At 43.0% G+C, this 12,242-nt stretch overlaps 1 protein-coding gene across 5 annotated transcripts in view; it reads right to left on the bottom strand.

The window, feature by feature from the left end:
- Positions 1-259: 259 nt before the first annotated feature.
- Positions 260-12,242, bottom strand: part of HDX (highly divergent homeobox) — a 40,861-nt gene continuing 28,878 nt past the window's right edge. For 4 of the 5 annotated variants that reach the window (XM_053955789.1, XM_053955790.1, XM_053955791.1 and 1 more), the window contains 4 exons: positions 10,873-10,952; positions 9,198-9,281; positions 6,927-7,049; positions 260-6,733 (listed from right to left, as the gene is read on the bottom strand). In XM_053955789.1, the coding sequence (XP_053811764.1) occupies positions 6,608-6,733; positions 6,927-7,049; positions 9,198-9,281; positions 10,873-10,952 (413 nt within the window). In that variant the 3' untranslated portion in view covers positions 260-6,607. Of the gene's footprint in view, positions 6,734-6,926; positions 7,050-9,197; positions 9,282-10,872; positions 10,953-12,242 lie in introns of those variants that run through there. The other variant, XM_053955793.1, reaches the window with a different exon arrangement.

The following is a 12,242-nucleotide window of genomic DNA, read 5'->3' on the forward strand; positions in this document are numbered from 1 at the left end:
TTAAGAAGCCCCACAGCTCAACCCCTCCCGTGAACAAATCCCGTTTTGGGAAGGGACATTTCACTGCTCCTGGGACAGGGGGCTCCAAGTTCTCTATAAAATTCCAATTCTGAAAAGCCACTCCATAACTAATAAATTCATTTATATGGTGGGAACTGAAGAATTAGGGCTGAGCCCTGATGTGAATTTAATTCTTGTTGCTCTGAACAGAACTGAACTTTCACAAGGCCATTAGTAAAGACAGAAACAGAGAAGTTCATATAGGAAAAGGAGTTAGTTCACCTTTATTTCATTTCTCCATAGTCCCAAACTTGACAGACGTAGAAAAATATCCTTGAGTCAGTAGACAAATTTACCAATGCTAAATAGCCCTTTTCTCTGACCATCTGGGCCACCCTAAATACATTTGTACAAGCATTACTTCAGGGGGGGTTCAATAAAAGGTTCTTCTAAACTATAAACAATAAACTACAGAGGAAAAACTTGAGCTACCAAAGCATGCAGATGAAGGGATCTTCCAGAACTTCCAAAAAAAAAAAAAAAGTAAAATAAAATTAAGAAAGCAAACCAACCTTGAGATGCATTTGGAGGAGAAAATGAATTAGGACAATTTGAGGAAAAAATAATTAATTAAGAGAAGTCAAAGCAAACTCTGTAAAGGATCTGTGGATAAGTTAAAATATCTATGGCACAACTTTTCACCAAAAAAAAAAAAAAAAAAGAAAAATTAAGGCGAAGACCAACATTTTATATAAAAATAGCTGAGCAGGCTTCTAAAGCAGGAAATCAGCATTTCCAATGATGACTCTGTTAATACAAGATTATAAATACCCTTTATATACACAGAAAACCAACTCAATACAAACGTCTGGACTGTTTCTCTGGGCATCTGGCACTCCAAACGCCCAGATCAGGTGTCCTGGACCATAGTGGAGGTACTTCAGTTGAAGGTTTGTAGTAGTTTCTTTGCTACACGTACTGATACAAATCATAAAAATGAAATATAAATAGTGATTTTCACACAGAAACGTAGGAATATAAGGTTACAAAGCTTAAGGAATTGGCCCAAAAGGAAATGATAAAAGATTTTAAATCATCAATTATCCTGTTTTGCAGGTGAAGGAAAACACCCAAGTTATACAATAATATGTAAATTTTCAGAATATTTTTTTTTAAATGAAACTGATTCCTACAGTGAAAATAAAGCAGAACTTATCACGGCAGAAGATTCATTATCTCTTCATAAATACAGCAGTTGGTTTATTTGCCAAGATCACTTAGAAATGTCATTATTATGGGCATTTTCATAAATTTCCAAGCCTAAAAGTTACCAGTTGCAAGGACATAAACCATATTTGTATGGATGTATTTGACTAATTTTCAGAACTATGCAATTGATATGCAGCAAGACACAAAAATAAGAGGAAATGAAATATATTTGAGAAGAATTTCATTAACATTTCAAGTTAAAATACCTTTGTAGAACTACTGTGATCAAGTTCAGTGTATCTGTGCACATTGTAAATCTGCATCTGTGTGTTCACACACACCCAGTAATTCCAGAAATAACCCCAGAAATGATAAAATTCCTACTGGAGAAGACAATTTTCCCCCAGCACAACTCGGTGGATTTGCCAATGACTTTTTGAACTGCATTTCACAAAATCTGCAGATAAAGCAGAAACTCTTGTTTTCCACAGCACAGAAACCTTTTAGTTTATTGAAATTTTCTTGACTAAAGCCCAGAACCTTCATTTCTGCCTCCTTGTGCCTCATTCCCTTGTGCATCCTGCCACCCTCCCCCTGTGCTCCAGGGAGGGAAATGTGACAGGGGAAATTCAAGGAACCCTTTTCAGATGAAACTTGAATACAAACGTGGTCTAAATCTACATTTGACCTCACTTTGTTACTGACCCATTTTAACACTTCAAAATTCTTTCTACAAGGTCTCTCTATAAAGTTATGGGGAAAAAAAGGGAAATAACTGAAACACAAATCTGTGGAGGTATTTATGAACTGTGAAGTCTCAGAAAGTGTAAAACCCTTTTCCTTACAGTGCTGAGATCACTGACTGCTCTCTCAGATTAACTTATCTGATGCACTGAGCAATGTTCCAACAATTAATACCAGAATTAAGGGTAATACCCATTTCTCACAGTAACTGCACCAAAACCAGCACAGCCACCCCACCATCTTTCAGCTTTAACAGAAATATTTCCTCCCATTAACATATGCTAAGCTTTTCTCCCTAATATTCCATTATTTCCTTCTCCACGGATTGTGATGAACACAAATACAGAAAAACAGCATTTAAATAAAAGCAAAGTGATGGCTCACACTGAGCAAAAACTAAACACAAACTGAAGGGTGCATGTTGGGAATAATTTATTGCCTATAAAAGGTTTAAAAAAAAAATCCTAAGTTCACATTTTCTGTGTGGGTTTAAGGGGTGTCACGTTTCAGAGGTAGCATTGTGTAAAATGTAAAACAGAGCTGGAAAAGAGTTAGTGACTTAGTTCAGTAACATGGGAAACTGTTCCAGAGCCAAAGCACTGACCTGAACTGTCTTCCTTCCAGGAACATCCTTGAACACCTCCTTCAGCCAAGAGCATTTGCTCCTTTGTGGGAAAAGAACCCCCAAAAGCCCAAGGCTCTGCCCTGTTTCTGTTGCCTTCTGACCAAAGCAGCTGCTGTTTTTCAGAGCAATAAATACTCTAAACTCCTGCTCTTCCATGGAAAACACCCATTTTGTAGTGCTGCTTTGACTATTTTTTTCTCCCCAAAACTTTTCAGATTTCACATGTGGTCAATGTGGTAAAACATTCTCGATTAAAGGAATCAAGCACCACAATCCAGCTCGTGTTCTCGGCAGCCAGGTGGAGTTCGCTCACTGACCATCCCTAACTTTCCTCAGGCACCTCCCAGCCTGAGCTGGGAGGATTTGGGGCAGAAAAGCAGAGTCTGGCCAGGTTGCAGCCCTTCAGCCCCTGGTGTGGGGGAGCTGGGCAGGGGCTGGGGGTTGGACATCAAGCTTTGGGCTGGCCCAGGTTACGCATTGCTCCTGTGCCAGGAATTCTGCGCTATTCCCTTGGTGCACATCCCTGTCCCTCCTCACAGCCTGAGAGCAGAGGCCAGCAGCAAGGTCAGTGCTGTGCAGGGCTTTGTGTTCAGTGTCAGGGACACAGCAGGGCAGGAGGTCCCACAGGGGAGGGCAGATCCATGTGAAGCAGGGATTGCCATTCCCAAGCCAGGATGTCCAGGATGCTGCTGGTTTGTTCCAGCACCTCACCTGTCTGAGCCCAGCAGCAGACACAGCTTCTCCCTCTGGGGAGCAGACTCTAAAGCTGCTGCCCAGTTCAAGGTGAGGACAGAACCAGGACACTCTTTTTCTCACTCACAGGGCTGCAAAGCCCCAAACTCCTCATTTCACATTTTTTATTGCCTTAGTGAAAAGAAATACTTGGAGAGATTAAAGTGCAGAGCTGCCTCCAGGGCCGGGCACTCCAGAAACCTCGTACGGTTCATCTGCTCAGGTAAACCTGTCCCAAATTCACCTACTGGAGTATTTATTCTTTTATTGGAATATTTCCTGCTACTGTTACTCCTGTCAGACCTATGGATGTGACTGAAGCATCACCTGCAGGGAGAGGGAAGCAGGCAGAGCTCCAGGAAATAGGGTTTTAACCTTCCAGCCTCTGGGTAAAGTGTCTGTTCTGGGCTACTTTCCCACCTGGGTTTCTTCAGAAAGACACCACTGATGCTCCCATGGATGCTTTAGGAATGAACAGTGCCAGGGAAGTCATTGTTCATGGACAAAGTAAATGAGACTTTGCAGGATGGTCAAACACTGATACATGGCCACAGGAAGGTGATACAACCACGAGCACGAGGCCCTTCTGCTGCAGTGATAATTCCCAGTACAGTCACTCACTGGGACACAAAGGGGTCACCCTTTCTGACCCTGACTTCTGTCACTCTGAAAAGCACAGCATGAGCTCCATCTCCTATGGAAGGTTATGGAATGATGAACTGCACTTACTGCAGGTGCTTGTTACTGTCCTACAGACAAGGGAAACCCTGAACCCAAACCCACCCCAGAGCCACCCCCACTGCTCTCCACCAACATTTAACCACCACTAATGGTAACAGTCATTCCATTTTTGTTGGAAATACACACTGACACTGAAAAAAAAAAACAGCCAAGGAGCTGTGGAGCATTTTCCTCCCCAGATTTTGTTATTCAGGGATAGAATTTATCCTCTTTTTTTCCGACTATCCTGTAGTGTTGTCAAGAGTCCCAGGCTGTGTTTTGTCTCCTCACAGGAGAAAGGACCACAGAGCATCCCCAGGGATGGGGTGGGCCTTGACTGCAGCTCATCTCAGCTGCACATCCAAGAGGATTCCTGGAGAACAGGGACTGACATCATTGCTTGTACCCAGCACAGTTCATTCAAAATTCATTCCTTCGATTTGTTTGGATATAAAATAGCAGCAAGACAGCAAAATAGGAATCATCAATGGAAGATTTTCTTGTAGAAAGGCAGATGATTTAATTGACCATGAAATTGAGAACTTCTGTTAAGAGTATCCCGCCCTCTCTCACGGGAATTCAAGTGGAAGAAGCAGGAAAATAGGGTCCAAATAGTGGCAAATCCCAGCACTATTTTTTGTAAATTTCACAGAAAACAAGAGGTTTCATTGTCAGTGGCACAAATTTCCTGTCTAAAGAGAACAGCAATAGAAACCATTGTCGGCCTGGCATAGAAAACTCTTTATAAATGAGTTTTTCAGAGAATTCCAGCTCAGCTCTGCCCTCCCTGTGAAGGCCAGCACTGTGAGCTCTGCTCACAAACCTCATTTCCACTCACAGTTTTAATGCCTCAGCTCACACCCAGGCCCAGCAGCCTGGAACTCTGGGCTTTCCCTGTGGAAGGGTAGCTCTGTTGGGAACTTACAGAATTGTACAGGGGGCAGAACTGTGAGACTTTTGGTTTTTCAGAACACCTTTTAAAGCTGTTCCTGCCCTTTCTGCAGCTGGTATTTTACAGTATTGCTAAAAGCTCCTCGTGTCCAAGGAGAGGAGAGACTAAAAACCTGAAAGAACAGAGCTCGCTACTGATACTAAACAAAAAGAGCTGTACAAGTGATTAGGGAGGAACTGATCAGACTGAGAAAACCCTAAAACCTGAGCCTAATCCCAGTATTAAAGGAAAAAAGGTGTTATTTCCCCAGCACTCTGGATTTTCTGAGCTACACCTTGGACCTCCCACTGAAATTAAGGGCGTAACTTACTGCATGAACAAAGACTCCCCAGAGTCAATTATTATTTGGCATAAAATGGGAAGATCAGTTTTTTTACCAGATTCAAGTATCTGTGTGAAAAATGCTTGCTGAGGGAAATCCAGGTTGGAATTGGAGCATCAATGCCACGGGCAGGGACCTGCAGCATCCCACAGAACCATCCTGGAGGAGAAGAGCTCCAGGATTGAGACCTGCCTTGGACTGGTCAGCACCCTGACAACTCAACCACAGCACCACTGGCAAGGCCAGGCATTCCCTGGGCACCAGCACACCCCACTGAATCCACCTGCACATCTCTGCACAGCCATTCCACCACAGGAGTGAAGGGATTCAGTGCCAACAGCTCTGGGAAAGAAGAAATTCAGTTCAGCCCCTGCCTGCAATCCAGATCACAGTTTAGAAATGGCACTTGCCAAAAAAATGCACCAGGCAGGGCTTCAAACCAGATGTGCAAAGCTCACTTCCAACACTGGAAAACCTTTCAGGATGCAATGACAGCTGTGGAATTCTGACTGGCTTGGTAAACTGGAGCAAAGTTTGTGGAAAAATATATACCCAGGAATTAAAATAATAAGCAGTACTTTAGCATTCAGGCTTTGACAAATAAAAAGTGAGACTACAATCATTAAACTCTAAAGAGTGTAAACATCCAATCCCATTGCTACTGTATTAGGAAGTTGTGTCCTGAAGCTATCAGGGTTCCCATTTGCACCTCATTTCTTCCAACACTTATCACTGCTTCTTTGCATTCATAATTTATTCATGTTAATTCAAATTTTTCAGTTAGCCTTTCAAGGTTTTTCAGCTATTTTGGTCAGAAAAATGGAAGATTTAACAATCTCAAATCAGAAAACGAAAAACACTTCAGTTTAATTTCAGGTTTTCAAGCACAACTCAGAGAAAGCCTGTTATTCTATTTGGATCCCCAATTTTTAGTCCACCTACCTGAGTAAAAATGGGGAAAAATATAATAAACAGGCCTGGGGAGCACATGGAGCTGGAGAATTCACTGTGTGTGTTTCCCACTCTTGTATCCCTGCTCAAAAAGACTTTGCTACAGAGTTATTCTGGAGAGTCAAAGTTAATCCTACCCAAGGCCAAGCTGCTACCAGTGAACCCTTCCCTCACCCAGTTCTTTGTTTTTCCAAACCCAGCATTGCCAATTCCTGGGCAGTGCAAGGCTGTGAGGAGCCAGAGCTGCCCTCCAGCACAGGCTGAGAACACTGCAGAGCAAAAGCCTCTGTCTCTCCCCTGAGCCCTGCACCTCCCGTGGGGTTTGTGCTGTGTCTCTTGCAGGAAAGAGGGATCACAAACTGTCTGAGGCGTTCTTCTCCGACAGGGACGAGAGGCTGAATGAGGTATCGTCGGGCTCCGGGGACGTGTGGTTGAAATCCATCTCTTCAAGTTCAGGAGGTAAGTCTGAAAGCAGAGCCTACAAGGGAAAAACATACCTAATATATGGTATATACATTGTTAGGTGTGGTTTTATGTCAGCAGTGAGAAAATTATTTGAGATTTTCAATCATAATTTGAGCCTGTGGAGTAAACCCAAGGGAGGGATGCAACACAAAAGGACAAACTTTTTCTATATTAAACAAGGATATTAAACCTGCTCCAGGATTTACCTGCTGCTGTTCCTTATCATCTGATTTAATTGCAAGTATCAAACTCCGGGTAAACGTCTGCAGCTCAAAGTATTTCTGTTTGTGGCTCTCCAGCTGACTCTCGATGAACCTGACTTCTTCATTCTGTGGGGGAACCAGAGAGCTCTGGGAATGATCTCAGAACCATGCAATCCTTTAGGCTGGGAAAGCCCTCTAAGACTGAGCCCAACCATTCCCCAGCACTGCTAAGGCCACCACTGACCCTGTCCCCAAGAGCCACATCCACGTGTCTGTTAAATCCCTACAGGGATGGGACAGGACAAAGCATTGGAATAACCACACCTAAACACCCCTGGGTTAAAACCAAACTATTTTTAGTGACAAGGACAACCAAAGCCCAGATCTCTTCCTGGAAGTGATCAGGGGGCTGCGAGAAGAGACAGTGAATAAATTCCATTATTGCAGCAGAAGGCTTGACACAAAAAACAGGGAGAATGACTTGAAAATTCCTCAAAGCTGCCATGAATTAAAAGATAACAGCTGGGCTTGATGTGGATCAAGTGTCAGCTCACCAAGCTCCTCAGGATCCCCTGGCTTACAGAATAAGCAGGAATATCACACAGTGACAGAACAGTTTGGAAGGGACCTCAAAGATCATTTAGTTCCAACCTCCACAGAGTTGATTATGGGGATGGAACTGGATGTAATATATTACAAAGTGAAGAAATATCAATAATTTGTGTGCTTTGGTTAAAAAGGCACTTTCCCAATCAACACTTGCAAATCTCTTAATTAAAAGTTCAGATTTGGTAAGTATTTCCAAGTATCTCTTCTATTTCAAACTTATTGGATCAAAATGCTAAACCTGTTGATCAGTGCAGAGCTAAAATTCATTTTCTCTGGTTATTCACTTTTGCAAAGATCATGACAATCAAACTGTTTATTTAGGTTACAAGATCAAAGGCATTGCTCATTTTTGCAGAAGGGCTCTGCTTAATAGCACCAGCTCATGAGAGAATAATGAAAAAAATATGATATTCATGCTCACAGTGGATGGAATTCAGCTTTAGTTGACATGAAAAGCTGTGACTACATGATGCTCTAAAGGTTTGCAACAAGCCTTTAAAAATGGTTGTATTTTTGTTGTTTTTTCCCCAGAAAATTCACATTTTTTTCAGTGAAAGCACTGCTTACCACACTGTTCCAGGTGATAACAGCTCTGGGAATGAGAGAGGAATATTTGGGCTGAAATTCTGAAGCTTCCATAAAAAATCAGCTGAGTTCTTCCCTATGGATACTTAGCAGTTGCCTGTTTGGCTCTGGATTTTACCCAGCCCAGGAAGAATTCAGGTTTAGGCAGAAAACTCAGGGAGTAATCAGTGCTGTCACACAAAGCCCTGGCTCTGCAGGGCACTGTCACAACAAGCCTCTCACTGTGCTGACAGGTGACATTAAGAAAAGGTCATTCCCTCTCCTGATTCATTCTCCACTGCCCTTCCCAGGAAAACACTGCTGGAAGGAGGAATTTCTGTTCTGAAGAGATGATCTGTTTATTGTTTTGGTGATTGATTATTATCAGGAGAACAGACCTGGTTTCTTAGGGAAAAAAAAAAAATCAGCAATGGAGGTAAAAGCTCAAGGAAAGGTGGAATTGTGGCAACTCCTGGGAGAGCAGCACAGGCACAACCCTCAGCAGGAGGCAGGAGCTAGCAGGATCCAAGTGCTTCTCTCCCTCCCACAGCCACCACTTCCAGACATGTCCTGGGGAATGCCTTCTCCTCAGATCCCCCCACTCCAGCAGAGGATTCCCTCCAGCTGTTCAGTGCCTTCCAGAGTGGCAGCACCACGCTGCAGGAAAAGCATCGCAGCATTCCAAGCACAATTCTGCTGGGGTGCTCCATAAATCCCTTTGCTGGGACACATGGAGGGAGTGCAGCTCTGGACAAAAGGGGATGCTGATCCAAAGGACACTTCCAAATGCATAAATATGGACATTTTCACCTAACTGACAAAAATTTGGGGAGCTTTTTATACTGAGTTTCTGAAGATACCTAAAGCACAGTGTTAAGGCCAAGTTTAACACTGACTAAAACTCAGAAATACAGCCCATTTGGGATGAAGCATGGATAAAATGGCTGGAGGTGGGATGAGGGGATGAGGGCATGATGTGCACACTGGGAAAACAGCAGAGGAACTCAGGATCCCACAGGCTTTTGCTGAATTACTGACAGATCCACCCCCTGCATTCCCTGGGGATTATCCCACTGTCCCTGACATGGCCCAATCACTCACCTTGTAATCCAAAAGAGAACTCATCTGATCCACTTCAGAATTGCTGATCAGATCACTCTCCTCATCATCTAAAATTTCTATTTTCTGAAACAGAAGCAGACAGTTCATTCCAACACACAGAGGAGACAAACAAATGGGGATCCACATCCCCAAGGGGCAGGAGGGAGGAAGGAGGAAGGTGGAAGGGAGAAGGATGAGAGATGAAGGAGCAAGGAGGAAGGATGAAGGATAAATGATGAAGGAGGAAGGAAGGAGAGCTCTGTGCTGGCTCCTGAGCAGTTCTGAGCCGTGCAGCCCCATTAGATGGCAATCATGCACCTCAGCCAGGAGATCCAGCAGGAATCCAGTGGGAGCTGCTGCCATGGAGACTCGAGCTGTTGACAGAGGAGGAGCTCCCTGGCCCAGCTTTTTGACTTTAAGCTGCACATTTATCTCCTCACAGCCCCTGCTCTGCTCTGTTGCTGTGAAGGAGGGTCTGGACATTTATCCCTCTGGATAAAGCAGCCATCACAGCAAATCCTGAGCTACTCCTGGCCTGAAGAAATCAGAGTTCTCCTCTGACCCTCCCTGGCCACAGTGCAAGGGAAATGCCCTTAGCTGTAGGGGTGCTGATCCAAAGGACACTTCCAAATGCACAAATATGGACCTTTTCACCTAACTGACAAAAATTTGGGGAGCTTTTTATACTGGGTTTCTAAAGATACCTAAAGCACAGTGTTAAGGCCAAGCTTAACACTGACTAAGACTCAGAAATACGTCCTGAGGTTTTTTACTGTTCTTAATTGTTTTGACAGTTGTGAACATTTTTGAACGTGTCCATAATAAGTTAAAGCAATTTTCCTGTTTTTTTAGGATGGTGGTTAACCCATTGTAGGGAGGAGCCCCCACTGACCCAATCCATGTCCATGGGTCATTCCTGAGGTGCTAATTCAGTTTTTTCCTGTAGCATGTGGTCCCTCCTGCCTGCATACCAGGAATTTCCCTGAAATCACTGAGGAGAAATCCTTCCAGGGGCATTCCCAGCTCTCCCTGGCAGACTCACCAAGCTCCCAAGCCTGTGCTGAAGGCAGGGAGGATAAAGCACATTTTGTGTGCTCCAGTGTCTGCCAGCCCAGCTGAAGTGACAACAGCTCAGAGCTTTGATGTCCCTGAGTTCTGCTGCTCCATCAGACCCTCAGGAACACTGGGACTCAAATGTTTTTGGTTTCAGACTCAGCTTGAGGGAAGAGTCTCTATATAACTGCCAAACATTCACTTTCCCCTTCTCAGACACTTTTTAAAATAGGAGGGGAAGGAACAGATTAGAATTTCAAATAGGAAAACCCTATCTCTTATGCAAATTCAATGTATTTTAGTCCAATTTTAAGTGCATTTTTAGAAATTTTTGTTACAGTGTTTCAGAACAAAGTATGAAGAAACTCTTCCTTGGGTTTGTTCCATTGTTGTCTCAAATGACAAAATCTGGGGTTCAGGCAGGTTGGGGAGCTGAGTCTCTTGGGCACCATCTCTCCCAACCATTTCTATTGAAGGTTTGAGGGGTTTTGTCCTGCTGTGTTTTAGAACTTTTAGTGCAGTTTTAAAGCTCAAATAGGAAGGACTTTACACAAGTGCTGGACAACAACCTCAACATTAATTAAGGAGTTATTAATTGATGGAAAAGGAAAGGTAAACATACCACATTATCAGTGGAAACTGGATTCTGGTCATCATCTTTGTGGCCAATTTCTTCATTTTGAAGAGCTTCATTTGTCTCTTCTGCAGAAATAAATTGGTTTTGTCAGATTTCATTCCAATTTTATGCTGAAGGACCATTAATGGTGTTTACCACTAAATGTCACAGGTGCTAAATTCAACAGCAGAGTCATGGTATCAATGTCTAAACATAAACAGAATATCTGCCTTATTAAAAAGACATCTTGTCACAAGCATTTCAGGCCAACATCAAACCAACTGCCACCTGAAACAACAACAATACTCAGTTATTCTCTGCACCAAAACCTTCCCCTTTTCAGGTTCAGGTTGGAATATTCAATGGTGATGAAGAGTTTCACATCAGAGATGTGCAGAAGTTGGGTTTCTTTTTTAATGAAAATGAGTTCCTACATGAAAAACCCTGTATTCCCTGAAATTCTGGGGTACATATCTAAATCTCACTTCCTCCTTGCAGACACTGATGGGTTTTGAACAAAAAACTGATCAGATTATGGCAAATGCTTATCCCCAGTGAACTTCAAGTGCTTTTTTATGTATAAACATTTGAAAACAGAGCAGATTTTACCCTGGTATTTCAACCACAAAGCATGAGATGATTCCACTGACCGTAAAGGCCAAGGAGAACTCCAAATCCAAAGAATGGTCACTCTATTTACCCCTAAAATTGAAGCTTGTTTCTCATATTTCCTTGACTTCTGCATATTAAAACATAAATCTAGGATACATATTAAATATAAAGAGGAAAAGAGGGAAGGGGCAGCAAGGTTCAGGTGATTCCAGGGTCTGTCACCTCCACACAAACACAGGGATAACAGGATTCCCCTGGGATTACCAAAGACAGGGTAATGTTTAGGTCAGACCATAGAGAGCCAGTTAATGATTTTAAACAAATTTTAAGTTAAAAATCTCTAAACTGAGCAAATTTGATTGGGAATTGTTTCAAATGAACTCCACGTGCCACTGGTCACAGCTCTGTAGGACAGTTTGTGCCAGGAGCACACGGGAGCAAGGAAGGGCAGAGGTCACTGGGGGAGGTCACTCCTCAGGGACATTCCAGGGCACCAGGAACTCTGTAACCCTGGAGTCACCCTTGGATGCAACAGCTGAAGCAAGCAGCTCCCTACAGCATTCCCAACTCCTTAAATATTCATCCTCAGCTCACAGAACCGGCACAGCCCTAATGGCCTCCACCTACACACTGTGGATTCAATTAACACACAATTTAAAAAGGTGAGGTAATATGAGAGCTTTAATGATCCATTTGGCATCAAAGCATAGCTTATTTTTTTATATTTACACACTACATTTTAAAAGCAGAAGCCATCAACTTTA

This window comes from Vidua chalybeata, chromosome 14 (assembly GCF_026979565.1).
Source record: "Vidua chalybeata isolate OUT-0048 chromosome 14, bVidCha1 merged haplotype, whole genome shotgun sequence".
Classification (NCBI taxonomy): Eukaryota; Metazoa; Chordata; class Aves; order Passeriformes; family Viduidae; genus Vidua; species Vidua chalybeata.